At 53.1% G+C, this 22,652-nt stretch overlaps 7 protein-coding genes across 7 annotated transcripts; 5 read left to right on the forward strand and 2 right to left on the reverse strand.

Moving 5' to 3' along the window:
* Positions 1 to 992: 992 nt before the first annotated feature.
* BBA_04385 (molybdopterin binding domain protein) lies at positions 993 to 2,286 on the forward strand (the record flags this gene model as incomplete). Its single annotated transcript, XM_008599482.1, has 7 exons — positions 993 to 1,076; positions 1,150 to 1,158; positions 1,207 to 1,251; positions 1,306 to 1,404; positions 1,481 to 1,820; positions 1,890 to 2,109; positions 2,172 to 2,286. The coding sequence occupies 7 exons, from the start codon at positions 993 to 995 to the stop codon at positions 2,284 to 2,286; spliced, it is 912 nt and encodes a 303-aa protein (XP_008597704.1).
* A 3,966-nt stretch (positions 2,287 to 6,252) lies between these two features.
* On the forward strand, positions 6,253 to 6,816 carry BBA_04386 (Protein of unknown function DUF1674; the record flags this gene model as incomplete). Its single annotated transcript, XM_008599483.1, has 1 exon — positions 6,253 to 6,816. The coding sequence occupies one exon, from the start codon at positions 6,253 to 6,255 to the stop codon at positions 6,814 to 6,816; it is 564 nt and encodes a 187-aa protein (XP_008597705.1).
* A 1,924-nt stretch (positions 6,817 to 8,740) lies between these two features.
* On the forward strand, positions 8,741 to 9,701 carry BBA_04387 (Ras-like protein; the record flags this gene model as incomplete). The annotated part of the gene is made up of 3 exons (XM_008599484.1): positions 8,741 to 8,758; positions 8,914 to 9,379; positions 9,460 to 9,701. 3 exons carry the CDS (start codon positions 8,741 to 8,743, stop codon positions 9,699 to 9,701), a joined length of 726 nt encoding a protein of 241 aa, XP_008597706.1.
* A 1,073-nt stretch (positions 9,702 to 10,774) lies between these two features.
* On the reverse strand, positions 10,775 to 14,272 carry BBA_04388 (uncharacterized protein; the record flags this gene model as incomplete). Its single annotated transcript, XM_008599485.1, has 1 exon — positions 10,775 to 14,272. The coding sequence occupies one exon, from the start codon at positions 14,270 to 14,272 to the stop codon at positions 10,775 to 10,777; it is 3,498 nt and encodes a 1,165-aa protein (XP_008597707.1).
* Positions 14,273 to 16,064: 1,792 nt separating this feature from the next.
* BBA_04389 (ATP synthase F1) lies at positions 16,065 to 17,120 on the reverse strand (the record flags this gene model as incomplete). Its single annotated transcript, XM_008599486.1, has 2 exons — positions 16,065 to 16,846; positions 16,922 to 17,120. The coding sequence occupies 2 exons, from the start codon at positions 17,118 to 17,120 to the stop codon at positions 16,065 to 16,067; spliced, it is 981 nt and encodes a 326-aa protein (XP_008597708.1).
* Positions 17,121 to 18,534: 1,414 nt separating this feature from the next.
* Positions 18,535 to 20,805, forward strand: BBA_04390 (ATP synthase F1; the record flags this gene model as incomplete). The annotated part of the gene is made up of 3 exons (XM_008599487.1): positions 18,535 to 18,850; positions 18,963 to 19,478; positions 19,535 to 20,805. 3 exons carry the CDS (start codon positions 18,535 to 18,537, stop codon positions 20,803 to 20,805), a joined length of 2,103 nt encoding a protein of 700 aa, XP_008597709.1.
* Positions 20,806 to 21,631: 826 nt separating this feature from the next.
* On the forward strand, positions 21,632 to 22,426 carry BBA_04391 (phospholipase/carboxylesterase family protein; the record flags this gene model as incomplete). The annotated part of the gene is made up of 1 exon (XM_008599488.1): positions 21,632 to 22,426. The coding sequence occupies one exon, from the start codon at positions 21,632 to 21,634 to the stop codon at positions 22,424 to 22,426; it is 795 nt and encodes a 264-aa protein (XP_008597710.1).
* Between the last annotated feature and the right edge of the window lie 226 nt (positions 22,427 to 22,652).

Consider the following 22,652-nt stretch of genomic DNA (forward strand, 5'->3'; position numbering starts at 1 on the left):
GTCGGGCGATTGTTTTTTTCGGTGGTGCTTCTCGACTCTACACTGTGCGAGGGACATGACGTTGACCACGGCACAACTGGAGAATGCATGCCATTGACCAACGCCAAGAGATCCATTGAGATAGTTTCACAATAAGTTGAATGGCGTTTCTCCAACCTTCTGTTCGGTTCTTATCAGAGGACCTTGGCGCCAAAACGTCAATGCACTGCCTGCATTCGGAGGCCTTGGCGCTGTGGCGGTACAATGATAAAGTTGCGTCAAGTCGGCGGAGAAATGCCGCCGATTCAGAGATCTATAACTTTGTCATAGTCGTGCATTTTGAGAGCGCATCTTAGACATACTCGATAAAATTCTGGGTCAAACGACTTGTCTCTAGTTGCTGATGTTGTAGGCATGTGCTAGTGTAGTGTGCTGAGCATGTGAATGGTGCATGAAGCTTGATGCGTTTGCCTGAGCCGGCTACCGAGCAACAACACCAACTTGCCGTCCGCATCTCCACTGGCCTCGACATCGCGATACTATCAAGCACAGCCATCCTGCATCTCTCAATCAACTCACACTAGAAACCTTTGTGCCCTTTCCACAGCCACGGTCACGGACCACTTCTGATCTTGTGCCTTGGCCAACGTGCTGCAGCTCCACCAGCGCTCACGGGTAGCAGCAATCACGGCTCTAGTTTGCATCATCTCGTCTCCGCCCCTTTGCCCAAACCAGAGCCAGTCGCAGTGGCGCAGAAAAAGACTCTGCGACGTACTGTCCACCTCTACCATTGGTGTGGCCCATCACACGTCCGCCTTTCAGATTCCCGCGCGCCCGTGACTGGCCGTGCCGCTACAGCCTGACCTTGCCTCCGCACCGTGACCCTGAGGAACTGCCTCATGATTTCGCGCATCTCCCAGGTCGCCAGACACCTTGCAGCAGCTCCGGCCTCAATTCATTCGGCTCCGATATTATCCTCCCGTTTGCGACCTCATCTTGGTGGTCTTGCAGCCATGGCTTCCGCCGCGGAGCGCCAGCGCCGCACCATTCAGACGGCCGCGTGCCTCATCATTGGCGATGAGGTGCTCGGAGGAAAGGTGCGATTGATCCTTGCATTCCATAATTTTTCTTTCCTAGAAACGGATTATCAATTGACTGATGAAACTGCAGACCGTAGATGTATGCTCCTGTAGCGCACACAAATATCCCTCGCTCACAGCTTGATAGACAAACTCGACGTACATGGCTAAATGGTGCTTTCAGCTCGGACTTGTATGTCGAGTCAGGATGCAGTTATATTGTCTCGCAGGTAGCTAATTTTCGCAGCGATTGAAAAAGATTGAAGTCGTCGAAGATGACGAGGCTGACATCATTGATGCTGTCCGCCGTCTCAGCACCACTTATGACTTTGTCGTCACCAGGCAAGTTCTACAAGAAGTCGCATGGCCGCCTGGATATCCAATTCTAATACGAAAACAGTGGCGGTATCGGACCTACGTAGGCCCATTACATTCGCGAAATGTCCAATATCAGCTCTAACCAGCCCAGCCACGATGACATCACCTACCAGGCCATCGCCAAAGCCTTTGATCTACCGCTCAAGATCCACGACGAGGCGTTCAAAAGGATGAAGCTTCTCTCCAAGCCACATCCTTCGCAGCCCAAATTCGATTGGGACGAGGATTCGCCGGATCTGCGCGCCAAGATGCGCATGGTGTACTTGCCTACGGACGAGTCTCGACCCTTGACGGACCAATTTCTCTTTACTAGCGAAGAGCTATGGGTGCCAATCTCGGTGGTTAACGGCAACGTTCATATTCTGCCAGGAATTCCCCGTCTCTGTAAGCCATCTCGCATAGGAAAACTGCCGAGGCGAGACATGCATACTGACAAGGGGCCCGCCTGCACAGTTACGACATTGCTAGAGGGAATCAAGCCTCACATACTGTCTCGGCTGGTTGATCCCGAAGGCAAGGGAAGCCACAGAGTCATTATTCAGACGCCGTTTTCTGAAAGCAAAGTTGCGGGCTACCTGACTGATCTTGCAGGCCGCGTCGAGCCCAAGGGCGTCAAGGTAGGTAGCTATCCTCATTGGGGCAGAAAATTCAATACAGTGACCCTGGTAGGAAAGTAAGTGTACCCAATTCTTCGCGCATTTACCTTAAAGTGCAGCCACATTAACCTGCAGCTAGAGATTATGCATTTTTGGAGAGTCTGGTGGATGAGGTGGTCAAGAATGTCGAAGGGAAGCGTGTATACAAGCAAGAGGATATCGAAGGCGGACCAGCGAATGAAAGCAAGGTATAGAAAGCTAGAGTTTTGACTCGAACCAGATAACGGCCCAATTGCCTAAAGAGGACGAATGCCACCTACCTTTTCCTCGGATCTTTCATTCCCGTCACGTTGGAGACGTGTCAATCTGCAATCCCGCAGCCATGGACTGCCGAGCGTGATGAGTGTGACGAGGCTTGGAGGCTTGCATATTGCTGTATAGTTTCGCGCGCGAGCAGGCCATTGGCTGGAGGCACGGTTCAGCCACCCATTGTATCAGCATGCATCTCGCGAACTCGTACCTGAGCTTACCAGTGAGTCAATGACGCACTGCGACCCTACGCCGTCCACAATCAGGCCGCAATTTTGCTCGTTCGGGATAGGTGAGGCACGTCGCGGCGTCCCAGATGGTGCTTTTCTTGTTTTCACACTGATAGATGATCGGGAATTATGCATGCCATCTTCAGGCACCTCGGGTCGGCTCGCCGTGCTGGGGCCGCCCCATATCTATCTATTGCCTCTCTGACCGCTCCCAACTGCAGGTCCCTGTACCTGCGGCACCTGACGTGCATATTGGGCAGAGTTGCAGCCTGTGGCTTAATACTCTGTACTCGAAAAAGCAAAGGCAAAGGCAGGCCCCGTCAAAATGACCCGTCTATCTAATGAGAAACTGGCCAAAAAGCTGGGAAGGGTTTGGAGAAGGCCACGGCGAGTCGTAAATTACTCTGGGGAGTGGTCGTTGCACGGCAAGAGACGGCCGAACCATGGCCATGGCGCGCGGTTGGCTACGATGAGATCTCCACAGGAAACAATTTCCTTGGTTTTTTCTTACAAGTAATAAATCTCAATCAATGTATCCGTATGAGAGAGGATACCTAATATCGGGGTCGCGGGGAGGCTCGCCTTGCCGACTATATGAGAGTTATTGCGTACTTATTGCCGTGATACGAGGCGCACGGAGGATACTTGTAATATGATACTTGTAATATGAAGTACAGCTCTGTAGCTTGGTTCATGGAAGTGAGTTCAGATGTCGTCTCTTGTATGCCTGGTCCCCCTCCCCCCGTGGGGTGAGATTGTTAGGTTGCATCCAACTGAACGTGCGCTGCAGTCGTGCCCCTAGGTTGGCTGTGAGCTGCATCCGCGGGGTGAATGCTGACTTGATTTACGCAAAAGAAGGAGGCAGCAGATGGACGAGCAAATTGAGCCAGCCACATCCAAGTTCCAGGGTTCGCGACCCATCCTTGGAACCTGACCTGACCCGCAGCGAGAAATTCTAGAATAAAAATCTCGCGAGTCCGACCCGGACGCCTCTCTTCTCTGGCGTTGCATCAAATTTCCGGGCTCGAAGCACTTTGGGGCAACTGATGCTCTCATTGGACCACTCGTACATCCTGGACTGGTGGGATGGGGCAAAGGGGAGAAGGGGGGGGCCTAGAAGGCCAAAAGGGAAAGTGGAAAGCCGTGATAGTTTATTCCAGGTGGGTTTTTTACTCGGTTGCTGTGACGAGACGAAGGCGGGTTTTTGTTCGCGAAGCTCATTAATACAGACCAGTAAGACGAATGTGGGTTCCGACTAGAAGCGTAATCGAGGTTCCGGCATTGATTTTAGCATGTTTCGGCAAGGGCTGAGCTGAATCGCTGCCCGAGATCGTGTAGTAGTGGACTCCCCTCCCCCTGGGATGTGGTGCCTTGTTTCTTGATTTCTTGATTTCTTTTGCATTGACATCATGCATGGAGGGTGGAAACCTACACCAGATGCCATGCATCTGCAAGCGCTGTGCCTGCAGAAGTAATCCCATCGATCCTTGCAGTTGTGGACTGCGGCAACGGTGAAGATGTCAGCCGCGAGACTCTTTCTGTATCGCCGTCATATTTGTACATTAGTACCAGGAGCTATTGAAGGCGAGCCATCTTGGTCGGTTCCTTATCAATCATGCCATGTACCAGTATGTCTTTTTTCAATAATGCGATAGATGACGGTTCGTAACGGGCGCCATGGACGCAACGTGGCTCATGCGTAGCAATCAAGTATACATCCTAGATCAAATGCACTTATCTATGAGCTAAATTATCCATTCTACTCCGCAACCCCCCCGAAACTGCTCACAATACGGATACCACCCACGCCCACGCACCGGTTGCCCGATGGCCTGCTGCGGCCTTCCTCGTCACCCAACTGTGGGGGGAGAGGGGGGCGTGAGTATGCGCGAAATTGGATGACTTCTCAGAGCTACGGGCCATAATTGACCAGTGCGACAACATGTACATGGCAGCGCGACCCTGGCTGGAGATAGGGGAACCAGGGCTGACGACTCACGAGGGGCGTTGACGGACTAATAAAAAAAGATGGCTACGTTGAAGCTGGTGCTGTATCGGTACCAGAAGCAGAAGCAGTGTGACTCTGGCTCGGCGAGATGCGCTTCGCTTGACCACGAGCACTCTAGATGGATTAATCCGTACGGCTGCTCGCCTATCAGTATCCCTTCACCAGCTGCACGCGCCACTCTTGTCTTACAGAATACATGCCGAGAATCATTGTCCCCTTTGCGATTCTTCCCCTAGTTAGATTGGTGGAAACCATTGGCCGCTGTCCGCATCACAGTTTTCTTTTTCTACAGACGCACTGCGTCAACCTGTCGAGTTTGCTTCTTTTTGATGTCATGTAAGCCAGCGAGCGCGCGTGACTACATCAAGAAGCAAGGAGGAAATAGAAAAAGGAAATCAAGGCTCTCTAATCCTTACTCTCAGAGATCCCACTAATCTGTACTCGAAGAGACGTCTCGTCTCGGCCCGCCACATAGCGTCTCTATGTGAGACTTTTTTCCCCCGTTCTAATGGACTGGACAACGTGCAATCCCGGACCTGTCTTGCCGCTAGCTCGCAACGGCTTTTCTTTTTTCTTTTTTTTTTTTTTCCGTTTTCGGCTTGCCCACAATCTGTGTTCCTTTTTTGACACATTACAGCCAATGAGCTGACTCGCCCGCGTATACCTGCCTACAGCCTCGTGACCGTGACCCTCCATCGTATAATAAGCAAGTTTGTCATGTACGGATAATCTGTATAAATAGGGTTCCGAATTAAATTGACAAGGCATCGAACATTTACTGGGTGTGGTGCGTTTGTATTGTATCCCTGCCAGGTAACTCTCTCCCCAGCAAAAATCAACCCCTGTCCGATGAAATACATCTTCGCCCAGCCTGGCATACAAGACTTACCCATCCGGAAAAGGGTAAAACAACATGGCGCTCTGATTGAGAATATAGTAAAAGACAAAGCTAGAAAAATACAAAGCTAAAAAAAGACAAAGCTAACAGAAACGACCCATTTCTCTAATTAATTGCACTCCTTGTCCAAGTATCGCGATTATCACGAATCGTGCGCATTAACACGTCTGGCAGCATCTGAATCTCGTCACTCTCCCCGCTTAACAAAAAACTACTTGTTTCCAAGAAACGCTGTTCAAGAACACGCCACAGCCGCTGATCCTCTTCATTCTGAGCCCCAGGACGGGGATAGTATGGGTCATTCCGCCAAAAATACCTCGCTGCCTGACGCATTCCTTCCTTATTCATCTCTAGCACACTGCAGCAATCCAAGCCTATGTTGGCGCTACACGATGGGTTGCCTGTTGGCCAGCTACAGCTCGCGAAAGGAACAGAAGGCGCGCCTGTAGTTTCATGAGCCGTGACTGCCATTTAATCAACAGCCAGTTAATCAACAGCCGATTGATCAACAGCCAATTAATCAACATCCAGTGAATCAACAGCCAGTCAATCAACCGCCAGTCAATCAACCAACAGCTACTTCATCAGCAGCTAGTTACTATTCATCTTCTGTTATCTTATTTTCATGCCCCGTCTTTAACTTGTGGCGTATATGTTGGTGGCATGGCATCTTGCAAGCGTCGTAACCTCTACTCTGTGACATCACACTCGCGATAAAATCACACTTCATAATCACGTCCTGTCGTTTATTTACTATTCATTGAGGTCTAAAGGTATGAAATTCCTCTCTTCAATCTACAGCAAAGGCATCCACGTTCGCCCAGCCTCCTGCGGATGCCCCACTAAAACATTCATCACCAATGCCGAGCCCCGACCCTCGTCGCCACAAAACCTTGAAACTTGTACATCACCAACAGCCAAACCATGCTTCCACGACTCCCTTTCACGACAGCGCGCGCGCGCCGCCGATGCCTTGCTCTCCCCTCCACCCACCGTCACTTCATCCCCGTCCTCGCCGCCGCCGCCCGCCGCCACGCCTCCTCCTTCGGAGCTTCCCGTCAAGGAGCAGGCCGAGTTTGAGCGCCTGCAGCGCGAAGCCACCGTCTCCTCCGCCTTTCAGCCCGAGCCTGCCAACGCTGCCTCCGAGACGACAACGCAAGCGGCTGCAACGGCAGACACGGAGCTCAACGAGGGAGGCGGATTGTACCGCGGTGTCCGGCCCGAGTTCGAAGGCGACAAGAACCCGTGCACCGGAGAGGTCGGCGGGCCTAAGAACGAGCCGCTGCGCTGGGGTAGCGAGGGCGACTGGAGCTACAACGGCAAGGTGACGGATTTCTAAAGAGCTACCGAGCATTGTATGAGGGGTGCTTTTGCTCACGGTATTTGCTTATATTCGATTGCCTCCAAGATTGTAGGTTTCACCGATCGTTGAGCTCCAATACGCTGGTCTCGTAATACACGGAGCTGCAGCTGTTGCATAATGTCTTATTCTTCCCTCCCATGACCGCGACGTGGTATATGCCCGCCCGGAAAGTTGTCTCTGAACCAAGTCTCTCGGTTCATATTGATCTTTCTGATGCGCTGGCACCTAGGATTCAAACAGTCTTTGGTGTTGCCAAGGGGCCACATGCTGGTGGACATATCTTCCCTCACTTGTGATGTTGCTGGACTGTCTGGAGAGTACATTGTGCGGGTGCACAGGTCCAGGCGCAGAAGCAGGTACCTCTTGGACAATGCTCAATGCCCGGCCCCACCCGCCCGCCGGCGGTGGGCATGGACCATGCAGTAGGGCTTTTGCGGGTTTGGGAGGGGGCGTGGGAGGAACGGAGTGAATGGAGGGTTATTCGGGCGATGCACAGACGCAGGGTTAACTGAAGCGTGCAAAATAAGAGAGGTGACAAGAAACAGAGCGAGAGGGATAAAGGGAAACAGAGAAGGGGGTGGGAAGAAGCATAGCGGAAATGCACATACGCCCTGTCGCCGGGCCAGTGGATTGGAGACAAGCGACGTGAGAAGATGCAAGCGGCAGTAACCATACTTCATTCTCCGTACGGATAGAGCAAAAGACGATTTACCAGCACAAGGCTGTTAAACGTGGGGGAGCAAACAATTCTGGCTCCTCGGCATCATCAGGAATTGGCACCTGTTTGTATTTACATACGTTGGCCAAGGCCCCTTTGCAAGGTGTCGCCTTCCCCTCCTTGGCCGCCTCACGAGTCACGACCAGCCCCCCCCCGCAGACCTTTTTCCTTCTTCCTTGTATCGGTTCACTTCATTTTGCTTTTACTTTGCGCGGCTGGGGGTTCGCTGATATCCACTGTTTTAGTTTTGCGATATCCACTGACACAGGGGACGAGAGTAAAAGAGGAACTTGAAAGTGGTGTGGTGCGGGCGGGTGGCTTGCTGCACCAGCTTCATTTATTTTAATTTTCTTTAGTGGGCGAACCACTATAAAGACCCTCTGTCCCCAGGCATCTCGGGGCATTTATAGTAGGTGGCCAGGGAGCCAGGGCCGCTATAATCAAGGTTCCGCTCGCTGGAGCGCCCTAGCGAGTCGTCAAGGCAGTTACCTGCTCGCACTGATAGGTACTTGTCCGTTGGCTACGGCCAGCGCTGATAAAGCGCCGAGGTAACTGCCAAAGCAGGTATCTTGATCCTGAATAGACCTCTAAACAGGTCACAAAAACTCGGTGCAGTGTTTTTCTGGTCTCTGTAACCTCCTCTCTACAGCGCGCGCAAGTGCCTAAAATCTCCACCGTCTTTCCATCAAAGTACACGACCTGGCTCTCCCTTTTTAAACCATCTATTAGGCATTCTCTGGGTGTGGTCGTGGTGGTACATTCGCAGTCGAACCCCCCTACACTTGTCCTGGCTTAGCGTTATTGTTCCGTCCCAATCCTTCAACAACCACTTTTCCTTCTCATTCCCCTTGTTTTATCCTCTTTTTACCCCCTTCTACTCCCCCCCCGTTCCCCATCAGCGCCATTTCAATCACATATCGCCTGTTGTCTCGTTTTTTCCCTTCTTCTTTCGCACTCGTCTCATCGTCGCCTCACCTACCTCCCTCCCCCGAATTGAAATCTCGGACGCCCCGAATCGAAATCCCCCTCTCGGATCCCATTCATCACAATCGACCCTTTTCGATTCCCTAAAAGCCGCGAGTCAATTTCTAACCGACAACCCCACGATCATTCGGCGACCCGCAACAGCCCTTCCTGTCCCGGAGAAGCGACTTTCTCGCCATCGCACTCGCAGTCGCTGCAATGGCTACATCCACAAAGGTGCCGTCTTGTCCAATACGCCGTGTTTGCGCTCCATTCTCGGCGACGCTGCGTTCTGCCCCCTTGTCTCGCCAGCCTTGCATCATCATCGCCGTCTCACTTGCCGGAGCAGGCCGTTGCGCTTCTATCGATGCTAACGTTTGCTCTATTTTCAGTTTATGCGAGAGTACAAGCTCGTCGTTGTTGGTGGCGGTGGCGTCGGTAAATCTTGCCTTACCATCCAATTGATTCAGAGCCACTTTGTCGACGAATACGATCCCACCATCGAAGGTAACACCAGATGCCTCCTCCCTGCCCTCCGCGCCCTTGGATTTTCCGTCGCGCTGACCAATTTCTCTTACTCAGACTCCTACCGCAAGCAGTGTGTCATTGACGAAGAGGTTGCTCTTCTCGATGTTCTCGATACCGCTGGCCAAGAAGAGTACAGTGCCATGCGAGAGCAATACATGCGCACAGGCGAGGGTTTCTTGCTCGTCTACTCCATCACCTCCCGCCAGAGCTTCGAGGAAATTACCACATTTCAACAACAAATTTTGAGAGTCAAGGACAAGGACTATTTCCCCATGGTTGTCGTGGGCAACAAGTGTGATCTTGAGGGCGAGCGCGAGGTTTTCAGACATGGTGAGTTTTGCCCTGCGTCCTTGTTCATGTCCTTCATCAGCCCCCCCTCATCCGCTAACACGCTCATGCGTCAATTTTAGAGGGTGAGGCTTTGGCCAGATCGTTCAACTGCAAATTCATCGAAACCTCGGCCAAGTCAAGAATCAACGTCGACCAAGCCTTCTACGACATTGTCCGCGAGATCCGCCGCTTCAACCGCGAAATGCAAGGCTACTCCACCGGTAGCGGAGGCGGCTCTGGCCTTAATGGTCCCGCCAAGCAGATGGACATTGACGATGGCGGAAGAGAGGCCGGCTGCTGCGCCAAGTGTGTCATCATGTGAGGAGTTCGACGCATCGATGAACGGTAGTTGAAGTGAGGACGCCGCACGACACGACTTCGATAACGAGACGTCTCACAGCCTTGCGATGAAGGCACTGAAAAGGGGAAGAAAGAAACATTGCAACAACGCCACATGCTCACAGCAACCGCGACCCGCTGTGCTTGGTGGCAATGATACGTGGTTTGTCCACAAACACAGCGATTCATTAGCATCGGATGGGGAGTCGGACTCTTTACTCGGCCACGAATCTGGCCTCATTTTATTATTTCTTATTATTTCCGGTGTCTTTGATGTTTGAAACATTCATCATTCTGACTCCCACACGGCACATTCGTTCTCACGCTGGAAGGGCTCATGGATCAAATTGTCTGATTTCGTTTTGCAGAAGCGCATCATTCAGGCATCTTCAGTGGCTTGCATCGGGCAGTCCAGATCCATCAAAAACTACAACGACAAGGAACGACGAGTTTGACCTTGTTTACACATCCACAGCTTTTGGTCTGGTCCCAAGCGAGCGGAGAGGGATATGATCTGCAAAGGGCAGTTTCTGGGCAGTTCTCTGGGCCAGTTGCCATATTACGCTATTTCCTCGCCCTGCAGCTTCGGACACCCTACACGCAAGATTCGAGCTCCCTTACGCCAAATTTCCTTTTCTCCAGTACATGTTGTTCTCTTTCTCTCCCGATTTTCTGATTTCTTGTCTCTTTTCGGAATGTCCATGTGGGTCGACTATTGTGTTTCTTGTTCATTATATCCATATTTCTCAAAATGGCTGTTGTAATTTGATCGTTACCTTACAAAAATCTCGGTTTATCACTCTTAGCGTTTCGTGGGGCTTTGCTCCTTTCGAGCGACTTGACGTGTGATGTTGCGGTCTAACAAGATTAGTGAACATGATGTTATGCTTTGCGCCTGCATACGGGTTGAACTGCCCCCGCGACTTCGGTTGCAGCTTTATTTATAGGTTGCGACGACCAATAGCCTTGCTTTCCTTAAGCGACTCGGGATTAATTCTGCTGATCTTGCCTTTAGACCACTGTATACCACGACCAACAAGGAGCAAAATACAACGCCTATACGTCAGTCATTTCGAAATCCATCCCGTTAGCTTCTTCCAGTATGTTGGCAAACGATGCAGGTTGTCGGTCAAACCATGATTGCCATCCATCGACAAGCCCGGTCGTCTCCTGATTCATCACCCACCCTCCGCAGGCGAGGCACACCCAAGAGCTCAGCACAGCGGCAGCAGCTTCGTTCTGTCCTTGCTGTTGATCCTCCTGTAAAGCATCGTCGGTCTTGAAGCGAGGCTCAAAGCAACCCGCGCATTTCCCTTGTTGCAGCGTCTGCACCCGCCACTCTCGCACGGCCGCAATCTGACGCAGCACAGCCTCGGCATTGTCGATGCGATGGAATTGGCATTGCCGCGTCTGGAATATTTTGACGCCGCACGCACATCCCGTCAAGGGCCGAACCTTGCCGAAGAAGACGACGTTGCCGCCATCCGGTGCCGTCATGACCACGTCCCCGTCGTCGTCTACTGCATTTTCATCCTGCGACTTGGGGAACCGGCCAAATACCGTGTTGATTCCGGCCTCGCACATGGTTAGCATCGCCTCCTGGCTGCTCCCTGCGTAAGCTGTACACCGCTCACACAGGTAGCTGCGCATACTCAGCACTTCAGTGGTCGTGAGGGGATCATGTCGGGGGTCCACGAGCATCTCAGCGCTGTGCCGAGCACAGGCGCCGCACACCAGGCTCGGATGATTAGGGTCATGATGCGTGTCGACGCACCTGTCGGAAAGCTGTACAGCGGCGCCACAGGTAATATATGCCTCCTTGTCTCCCTCGCCGAGCCTGCTTTCGTCACAACGCGGAGCGCCTAATGAATCCATCTGCCTTTGGGGTTGCGCATCAGAAGCTTCGCTTTGGCTTCCAAATTCGGGCTCAGGAAGACTATGCAGCACGTCTCTGACTGGACACGTCCTCTGCAGATACGATATGGCCAGCGTGAATGGATTTCGCGCCAGCCTGCCCCCAGTGTTGTGCCGTGTACCGAGCAATGTGCGTGTAGACTCGTGCAGCGGGCTCAAATGGCTCCATCGCGCCGGATCTTGTTGGCTCGGACTGTAGCCCTTGGTGATGGCTAATACCTGCTCGCTCCGTCCCTCATTTTGTGGCGGTACTGTCTGCAATGGGCTGGCCTCGTGTGTCTGCTGAGCAACATGAGCAGTGTTGCTCGCCGGTAGCCAATCTTCGGTCGTTGCCGCGGCATCGAGAAAGCTCGTGAAACTTGGCTCCAGCAGATCAGCGCTTTCCAAATCTAGAATGTCCAGCACGGCGGCAGGTGCAGGGCTTGCCGGCAGCGTCATGGCGTGTCCTGGCATCGTGTCAGTCTCGGGTGAAATGGATGGCGGGCGGCTGAATGGTACGTAGGGCAGGACGGGAGGGCTCAGGGACTGCAGCGCGGGGTCGACAGGCCGGTTTACGTCTTTTGGTGTGTCGACGTCCATGGGATTATCGTCCTCAATGCGTTGTGCAGGCGACACTGAGTGGCTGGGCGGAGCGAGTGTCGCTGCACTCTGCATGATTAGTTGGACATTGTTGTTGACGTTTTGGCTGTTTTGGCTACCGGAGTCTTCACTTTGCTCGCTTTCAGCGTCTTCCTCATACGAGTCTGCGCCTTCATCTTCTGATGAAGACGTCGCTCTCACTACTGGTAATGGCTGAATAACTCTGACAATATGTGTAGGGCGCACATCGGGTCTCGGATTTATCGCCGCAGCAATATCGGCCGCCGTGGGAGGCTTGTCAGCTTCAGCCGGCGTGCTAAACTGGAACATGACTTTCTTCATCGCGGCGTTCTCTTGCTCCTCGACAAAGTCTTCCAAATCATTCATCAGGAAAGCGTCGGTCCAGACCTCATGAATCATGGCTGCGATATCGTTAGCCGACAACTCGCTAGCTGGTTTCCTAGCCAAAGGTGTGCCTGGTGCGGCGTGCGGCGGCGTAGCAGCACGCGGAACGAGCGACTCGCGCTGTCTTGAAACTTCTCGGATGAGTGAGCCTTCGTGGAAAGAGACGGACGGCATGACATATGTTTCGGTCAGCGGGCCGATCCAGTGCTCCATTTGCGAGCCATCCTTTACATCGTCGACACCATTGGCACCGTAGCCGTGGGCAAGATAGTACAAGGGGCCAGGCCGAGGGTGCAGACGCCCATGGATGCAATTCGCCATGCGCTTCTTGCCAGAATCTGTCCGCAGGAAAGCATTGTCGCAGAGATGCGCCTCTCGCGCGTTTGTGCACGAGTCGCAAGGCCGCTGCCTATCGCAGTTTCGGCCCATCTCCACACACCGCCTACAAGCGGTAAACGGTAGGAAGCTTCCAAAGCCAACCTGCGACAGATCAAAGATTGGGTAGGCGGTGCCTTCGTTGTCAACGCAATCGAGGCCCATGGCCGTGCAGCGCCCACAGGCCGAGTAGGGATTGGCAATGGAGGCGCGGCAATGGTTGCTATCACGGCGGCAATTCATGCATGCCTTGCGCCACACCGTGTTGGGCCGCAGCTCAGCCCACCCGAGAGCAATAAAGCTGCGCGGGCGCCAGTTTTCTGGAATGCTGATGGCTGCTGGCATCGACGTAACAATGGCTGATGCCAGACACACAAGGTTGTTGCTGCGACAGCGACGGCAAGGCTGGTCCCATGTCGTGTGGTCTTGGAGCCACGAGCACTGGATTGTTCGGCCTCTGCGGCGCCCAGCCGCCAGCTGCGCGCACCCGTCGCATGCGTGCCGGAACCACTTGACGACGCCCTGGCGCAGATTGGGCTTGTTGTCCATGAAGCGGCCGTCGCGCAATTGACACATGTCTGCAGGCTTGCACCGCGAGCACTGGTATCCCAGGATCGGGTCGACGTCGCATGCCACTGTGTTGCCGTCGGCGATGCACCTAACGCAGCAGACGCCCTCGTCCGTCGGCAGCCCAGTCTGCGGGCTGACGGCCTGGTCGTACCGCGTCGGATGGTGCACCGAGTACTTGCGGTACAGAAGCGCCTTGCGCGGCACCTGGCAGACGTGCTCGGCGGCCTCGACGGGATGAAGGGCCCGGTGGTCGGCGCAGTTGGTGCACTCGAGCGGGTACTTGCCGTCGCGCCAGTCGCACGCCTGCGCGGCGTGCATGACCTGTCCAGCGGCATCATTCCTGCAAAAGTCACAGATGCGGCGGGCAGCGGGACCCCGGCCCCGGCCCCGGCCCCGAGTAGCCTTGGTTGGCGAGAGAGGCTGGGAAGCCTTGGTGCGGGTGCGGCCGCGCCTGGTCTGGCGACCGGCGTTTTCGGGTCTGTCACGGACCGCGTCGAGGATGTCCGCCATGGAGATGCCGTGGATGGTGCGTAAAGCGTGGAGGAAACGTATCCGAGGATGAGCTGGTGGCGAATGAGTTTGACTCACAATATTTCTTTGCAGAGTGGTAAGGAAGAGTCTGTAAGCCATGGGGTTGTTGGCGAGGCGAGAGAAACGTTGAAGGGCACGGCCAGCTTTTATGAAGCGGCGGGCTGTTTGGTGAGAATTCATGTCTTTCGATTTACTTGGTCATTGGCCCTGCAATGAAATCGTGAAAGTTGTGAATCACGATGTACTCTGTCTGCTCCCCTGAAGTTGGAGTTCTGAAAGGCCTTGATGGCTAATCGACCGTCTCGGGATGGAGGTTTGAGAGGCATGGCTCAGAGTAACTATATCTCTCTCCTCCTGAGACGAAGTGGCAAATACCATCATGAAAGAGAAACGGGGTAGTGAAAGAAGGCTGCGATGCATTTGTTGGCGTTGGGAATGATGCCGGAAGAAGGAGATGCTGAGACTTTTTATAATTTTTTTGTCTTGTTGGAACTTGATAGCCAACGAATGCTTCACTTTCTTTCCTGTAACTTCATTCTTCTTTCTTTCTGGAAACACTTTTTCTTTTTTTGATCGACGTTGGGGTCCGTCGACATGGCTGGCGAGGACAAAGACGGGGGTGATGGACGATGCATTGTGATGCAAGTGCGCGCGGGCCGCGCCGCTTTGTACAGGTCAGAGGCTGTGGGAGAAATGGTAGATGCGCAAGATTTTGAAAGAAGAATTATAATAGATGCGGCTTGATGAAGAAGGACGATTGTGGGACACATTTTGTGAGGCAAGTGTGTGTGAATGAAGGGTTGGTTGGTGGCGTAGCACCGGCCTTTTGCGTATATGATTTGAGGCCCTGGCTGTCAAAGATCTTTGGAACAGTGAACATTTCATTGATGTTTTGTATATTGTAAAGGAGTTGGACATGATTTTTGGCGCTCCCTCTGCACCATCTCTAAGCTTCCCAGGCCTGGCACTTCCACCACGGGCGATGACCACCCCATCCCAACCACCAGAGGACGCAATCGACTAGGATGTTTGCGCAGATTCATATCTGCGTATGTGAACACGGCGCGGTGCCTGCAGCAGCTCGACTTGTTTGGAGAAAGCGCAGATGTTGGCTAAAGGATGATGGGTTAAAGGGCCCGGGGGGGTTATAAATGGCCATGCATGGGCTTAACGTCACTAGGATGGCGCGCAGGGGTGATGCTACATCATGGAAATGCAGTTTCAATCGCTGGGAGGAGGAGTCGATTCGGAGACTTCCTTCTGCGGCTACCTCTACGACATATGGGCGCAATCAATCATTGATGTGCTCCTGACGTCCCTGGGCTGGACGGGTACTCTGCGGGCAGACGAGCTATTGTTGAACGAATTGATGTTGAGGAAGCTCGACACCATGTCTCTCATAAGACGTACATGGGCGTGGGAGCCGACGAAATGGGCATCGACTTTTGATATGCCTGATCGTTGGGGATGGCCACTGAACAAAGCGAGGTGGCCATGCATCCTTGATGGGCTTTTCCGTATCGTCGATGGCGGTCTGAACCACGTTTTACTGTTATTGTCACAAGTGAAATCTCTGGATAGCTGATGTAGGCATCTCTTTGTTTCTGTCATGGACGGCCGCACTCTGTCCAGCCAGACGCGGCTAGATTCGAGTAGCGCATACTACTCGGGCCAGATACTGTACGGGCATGCCAAGCTTGTACACCTATGCCGCCGCCCCGAATGAAGCTGTAAGATGCGAGGTATGGCGTGTAGGTGAGGGAGGGCAAGGAGGGGTAAGCGATCGCGGGGTCCGACTCCTTGCCCCTCACTTGACCATCGCCAAACTCGACTTGATTGGAAAATGGCGCCTCTAGTCTTTACTCATGTATACACTCATTTCAATTCGATTATAGCGGTACAATTCTCCCAGTTCTGTCAACTCTAGTATGAGCCTCGACACTAGCAACGAGCACGATACGTATCAAGAAAGCTACTCGCAGGCTACGTACGTATACTTTAACCACTCCATATCGGTGTCTGTATCAACTTTGACGTCAGAGGGCTCGTTGCCCTCTCCAAGGATCCTCAACGCCTCTTCGTAAACGGGAACATTGACTCCAAAAGGACCGCCGATAACAGTCCCAAAATTGAAACTGCCGCCCCGAGCGTGTACCCCGATCGCGACGAAATCACTGTCCCGGATGATGGGCGCTCCACCAAATCCTAGTGCCGTAGAGGCAACCGTCAGTGTTTGCTTGTGAGTCCTGAGGAGAACATTCGGCTCACCTCCCATACTGTCGCCTTGATAAACCAACATGTTCCACCTGGTCGTGTCGAGATCAATCTCTCGGCATATTTGCATCTGATACATCTCGCCGCCAGGGGATCCAGCCCTGGCACCAATGTCGGAAGCATATCCGACAACGGTAAGCGGCTCCTGCAACTTGGTCCCTGGCGTGCTATATTTGATAGGCGTCACGTCCTGGAACGGCTCATCGAGCTGTAAGAACGCCATGTTAGACGGACTCGCGCTGGAGTCACTCCATGCGGACGGCAACGCGACGCGGGTTACAGAGCGCTGGTTGTCGGACGAAGCTCCAGCACCTCCACTGCTTGCGCTGTATCCAATGCATACACTGATGCAAGCCGCATGCTGGTCGCCTTTAAGGACGCAGTGGGCAGCGGTGACCACAAGGTCATCTCGGCATAGCCAACCCGTGGCCGTAGTCCAGGTGCACGAGGGCTGATTTTGAATGAAGAGTTTCACGATTGCTGTGCCCTCGGATTGTCAGTCCTGTGTGTGCTCACAGGATTTCGGCCAAAGCAGAGGGGGGTGGGAGTTCGAACAATGATACTTTCCACCAGGGTTAACATCTTCCTCGTTCACAGGGATCCTGACATCGTCATTTTCAGGGAAGATGCCAATATCGGTGACTCCAGATCCAAGGATGCAGGGCTCGACCTGGTCAGGTAGGTCTGACGCCTGCTCTGCGTTGTACGGTTCAAGGCCCCAAAAGGCAACTTTCTCTATACCGGCGCCTTCCATTGTATTCGATGATAAGCCGGACAGTCTGCGTAATTAGAAAGGAAGAAGAAGAAGAAGAAGTATCGGTATCTATAGGCAAACACTTTGGAGGAACTTGAAGCTCAGAAGGCGCGTATGGGGATTTCTGAATGTCACAAAAAGTAGAGGACAGAAAGAGAGGGAGCTTGATTGTCACGAGAAATCGCCGTAGGGTGGCATCCTTCGGATGAAAGGAAGAAAACTCGTGTCTCAAAACTGCGCTGCTTTGCCTGGTTCCCCTCCCTGCTCGCTGTTGAGTGCAACTAAGCGGTTCGCAAATAACGCCTGTGGTTCGCAAAAACGAGGAACGAATATTGGGAATCGCTGTCTGGCTCAGGCATTCATACACGTAGTATGATACACGTAAACGAGCCCAATTCTGCGTGCATATGCATATATATAAACATGCAGTCAGCCGAAACAGCGCCATCCGGAGGCGCACGCCATTCCCCGGAGCTACTGCAAGCCAGGGCTTCGAGTCCGAAATGCTTGGTATGAAACATTCTGTTGATATCAGAGTCTGTTCTCTCTTTGCGCACAGCCTTCTCGCCACCACACCTATCAGTTTATTAGCCAAAGGAGGGTTGCAAGCTGTAACCCGATTTGTATGGAAGGAGCCCACGGTGACTTTTACTCCTCATTCATTGAACTGCCAATGACACAGCTGTGTCGGAAGGCGGCCGCTCGACCTTTTACTTCTTCGCATCTCCGGAGGTGGACATGCCTCGTTTACCAGCCAACGTCTCGTTGACGAGGTTCAACGTCTCGTTGACGAGGTATACACAGTTAAAATGCAGCAACCCCTTTCGAGGACCAGTTACGTAAAGAGGCTGTATATTACCAATCATCCAACTGGCAATAGACAGCATGTGCGAGTTCAACCCCTCGATAACTCATGCCTTTCCAGCCACTCGGATGTTGCCCGCGAGAGATGGTGATGGTGGTTGAATTGCTAGAGCAGTAATCATGGCATTCGGCAATTGTCTATTCCTTCATTGTCATCAAGGCAACTGTCTTGCGTAATCGCGGTCGGTGGTGTGCCGCCCCTCCATAGCTCCCTCTTCGAATCGAGGGCACCAGAAGGAAAGAACACGCAGCATTGGTAGCTTCCCAATGACCTGAAAAGCGCTCGTATCGAACTATAGTTGTGTGTTATTCGTGTTTGCCCCTATGTATAAATAGAGGCTGTTCTCCAGCCTTTGTATGACCCAGAAAGCTCTACAATCTGGCTCGCTCCGGCAATCTAGGCATATCGTCACACTCATCGGCTCTCGTTGATATCAGCTCTGCCCCAACATTTACATCCATCTGCTTGCTTTCTGTCTTGTCTCCCCATCTAGCACGAGATTGTTTTCTGACTTTACAACTTGTGAACCTTGTTGTTTCAATCGCAATCATGTCCACCATAACCAACAAACCTGGCGTCTTCAAGGACACGGACAAATCTGACATGCTCAAGGGCAAACATCCCGCCCGGGGTAAACATACTGCTTCCCAGTCAGATGACTCTGGCAACGTTGAGCAGGCTACCACCAAGACAACTCCGGTTTATTTCTGGTATCTCAACAACGCCAAAGACAACGTTCCCCGCTATACTCAAAGTCTCAGCCGCTCGCGGGATCCCGTCGGTACTGAGTCCGTTGTCAATACCTTTGACGGACGTGCAAAAGTGCCTGAAGAGCACTTCAATAACCGGTCCGGAAAATACCGCGGTAAATCTTTGTCCCTTGATCCCACTCTTTCTGTCCTCTCCGTCTTTCTCTAGTAAAGGCCTGGAGGGGAAGCCGAGGTAACCTACGGTAGACTAACGTGAACTGCTACTAGCCATTGTCAAGCTTTTTATCCTCTACGATCAACAGCAGCAGCTGCTGAAGGACAATGAAGCCGCATGGCCCATTGCTACCGGCTGGCTAGTTGCGAAGGATCTAGTCGTCACGGCCGGCCACTGTGCCTTTGATCATTCCCACGGCCTCGGACGAGCCGTCAAAGTCAGGGCATATATCGGATACCAAGGCTATCAAAACCTTACAAACGCCGAAGGTCGATGGGGGAAGGCCATCGCCACCAACCCCGAATGGTGTGACAAACTTGGAGCCGAGCCCCGGGACATTTCTTTCATTAAGCTCGAGAGCCCATTTTTGGACGTGGACAATTGCTTTAATTGGACACAGACACCCTTTGCCCAGAACAGTGCGGATCTGGGAGTTGTGGGCTACCCAGGTGATATCATGGATGACGGAGAGAGAGGTGCGAGGATGTATGAGATGTTTGCCAGAACTGATTACAGGCTTGAGGACGCAGACGAACACATGCTGCAGTACAAGATTGACACGTATGGAGGTGAGTACACTTTTTTCAGTAAAAAAAGTAAATGATGCTGACCATTGCTTGCAAAGGAAACTCGGGCTCTCCTGTCTTTAACAACAGGCGGTCGCTCGTTTCAATAGGAGTTCACGTCCTAGGTGGCCAGTCGTACAACTCGGCATCCGTGTTCGATGGGCGATGGGGAAATCGCTTCTCGGCATTACAGCTCGTCGCCAATGACCTCTCCACAAAAGACGATGTCCCTCAGACAGCTTCACAACCGGATAAGGAGCATAAAGACTGGCTTTATCTCATCAATAAGGAAACTACTGAGGCAAAGGCCGACCTGGCAGATCAGATGCTGAGCAACAGCAAGCGCCAGGCCGCAAAAGTTGTCGCGCCAGTCTCGACTCATATGATGAATGCCACGCTCAGCGAGCTGTCCTTTGGCGCAGAAGTCGGCCCGGAAATTAGTATCCTCGCCGCTGCCGCCATTGCCACAGCAGGCCGGCTGGCTGCCGATTGCCGGACCGCATCCCAAGCTGAGTCGCTGGCCATGACTCGCCCGTACGACGGCACCATCAGCCGCGCCGTCCTCGCTGAAGCCGCGCTGCAATTTTACTATGCTTCCGATGGCGACACTCAGAAAGAGGCGGAACTCTTCATGGGGCCCGTTGTGGCGGGCCTGGCGCCATTTGTTCTCAAGGTCGCGCCGCGGCTCCTCAAAGGAATACTGGAGCCCAGCCTCCGGGTTCTAGTCTCCCGCATCGGTGGATTCACGGCCCCTTCTACCACGGATCTTGGGGATAATCGCAGGTCGCGTGACCAGGCGGAGCAAGAGACGGGATTTGGGCGCATGCTGGGGGCCAAGGAGCAGGAGTTCTTCGATGCGCTGGTCAATGCCGTCAAGGCAGAACCAGAAGCGAATATCAGTCCCTTCCTCCCCACGATGACCACGATTGGCGACTTCATCGGCAGTGCCTTCAAGAAGGCCGGCCCCGTGCTCGCTGACGTGGCCAAAATTGGCCTGCCGCTGCTTCTGGGGACTGAGACTGGAGGGCTCAACGCTCCCCCGCCGGCGCCGGCGCCGCCGACCTACCTTGATCCCCTGGTCCACAGAGCCATGATGGCCGAGGCGTGCCTGCAAGCGTGCATCGAGAGGCGTACCGAGCTTGAGCTGACGGAGAGCTTCTTCAAGAAGCTCTTGACCACCGTGAGAAAGGTCGGCCCCAAGCTTGTCAACGTGGCGCCGTATGCGGCCAAGCTAGTTGGGCCGATTGTGGCCGACATTCTCCGCGAGGTCAAGGAGAAGAAGGAGGCGGAGGAGAAGAGGCAGGAGTTTCTCGACTTTAGCTGGGGCTAGTAGCACTGCTGTTGTGTAGGTAAAGAAAGTAGTTGGTTGAGCAAATACGCCTACAATTTGTGATAAACATGAGTGTGCAGTTTGACAGTTGGACAGCAACCAAGCAATTCCGTATTGGACACATTGTTGTCCATTGCATGGTAATACGTACTTTTTTATATTAGTGCCTTTAAATACTATCATAAAATACCTTCATTCAATGGTGATAAACTTAACAAAGTTAATAAGGTTATCTTTTTATTACCCTAAGACATCTAAGAAGAGTATTGATAGCTTGGTTAAGCTAATATTATGAGCTTATTACTATATAATAACTATAATATATAAGTATTATTCTATCCTTTATAATAATAAATATAGTAAATATCAATATTAATATTTTAGTAGGTCTTGGGGCAAGTCTAGCTAATTATCGTTCTTAGGGGAAAGTCGTTTTGTCTTGTTTCCAACTGGTAACCACCACGCATACACTAGATTAGTAGTTGGGTGAGTAACGACCAGCCAACACTAGGTGTTGTATATATTTCTTTTTGGCTTTTGTGTGGTCTTGTGATAATCTTAGGCCGTTTGCCAGGTTAATGACGTTGGTGTCAAGACTCCAGGCAACAGGCGTCTGTTTTTTTTGGAGTGACAGCTGGCGGGCGGCTAATGGGCGCCCGCCAGTGTTCAAACGACCAGGCAGCCAAGCAGCCAGACAAACGCCCAACAATTTCTTATTATATGCTGCCTTATATACTGCCCCCAAACACAGTTTTCGACAAATTCCATTTCCCATCTACATAGACCTTTCAAAACTTGAATATCGTCAACACAAACTTACAAGACCATGGTCGGCACGGTCCAAGTCACCAGGCTGCCGCCTCCTAGCGGCACCCACACGCACACCGTCGTCTTTCTCCACGGCCGCGGCGACAACACCACCAGCTTCATCGCGTCCTTTGCCCACTTCCGCTCCTCGCACGGCCAGACGCTCCTGGGCGCGTTTCCCAACTTTCGCTGGGTCTTTCCGCAGGCGCCTCTGAGCCGCTGCGCGCGCGCGGGGGGCGAGACCTGGCCGCAGTGGTTCGACGTCTGGGACCCGAGCGACTTTGCCGCCCGCGAGGAGCTGCAGCTCGATGGGCTCCGGGCAGTGGTTCCCGAGATTGCGCGGATCCTCGCAGAGGAGGCGGCCGCGCTGGGCGGGCGCTGGGACCGCGTCATCCTCGCCGGCATCAGCATGGGCGCTGCCACGAGCGTGCACACCCTTTTCAACCTCGACGTCCTCGTGCCCGAGGCGACGGCGCTGGGTGCGTTTATGGGATTCTCGGCCCGCTGTCCCTTTTCCGGGAGGTCGCTCGCGGGCATGCGTGAGGTGCTGGGGCTGCAGCAGCCAGGCGTGCCGGAGCACAGCGGCGACGACGGCGGCGGTGTCCTGGCCAACACGCCGATGCTGCTCGAGCACTGCGTCGATGATCCGCTGGTGCTGGTGCAGAATGGTCGTGGTCTGCGTGATACTTTGACTGGGTTCGGGGCAAAGGTGGCCTGGAGAGAGTATCCGAGTGGAGGGCACTGGTTCAATGCGCCTGCGGGCATGGATGATGCGATTGCGTTTTTGAACGCGGTGCTGCAGCAAACCAAGTAAACTCAGTGGCTAACGCTATTAGCTTTGAGGGAGCTATTCGTCTCAGTGTCAGTATATATTACACCCGCGGCATCTGCATCCCGGACACGGGGGCGTTACTTACACAACGACCCGGATCAAAAAAGCCTGTCATTTATACTCATGAATCGTCAAGTAAGCGCAGAACTGAAATTTCGCACTGTGCGCAGCTCCAAAAGCGACTTGCATGCCAATACCACGTTCCAGT

The sequence above is a fragment of the Beauveria bassiana genome (genome assembly GCF_000280675.1).
Source record: "Beauveria bassiana ARSEF 2860 unplaced genomic scaffold BBA_S00010, whole genome shotgun sequence".
Lineage (NCBI taxonomy): Eukaryota > Fungi > Ascomycota > Sordariomycetes > Hypocreales > Cordycipitaceae > Beauveria > Beauveria bassiana.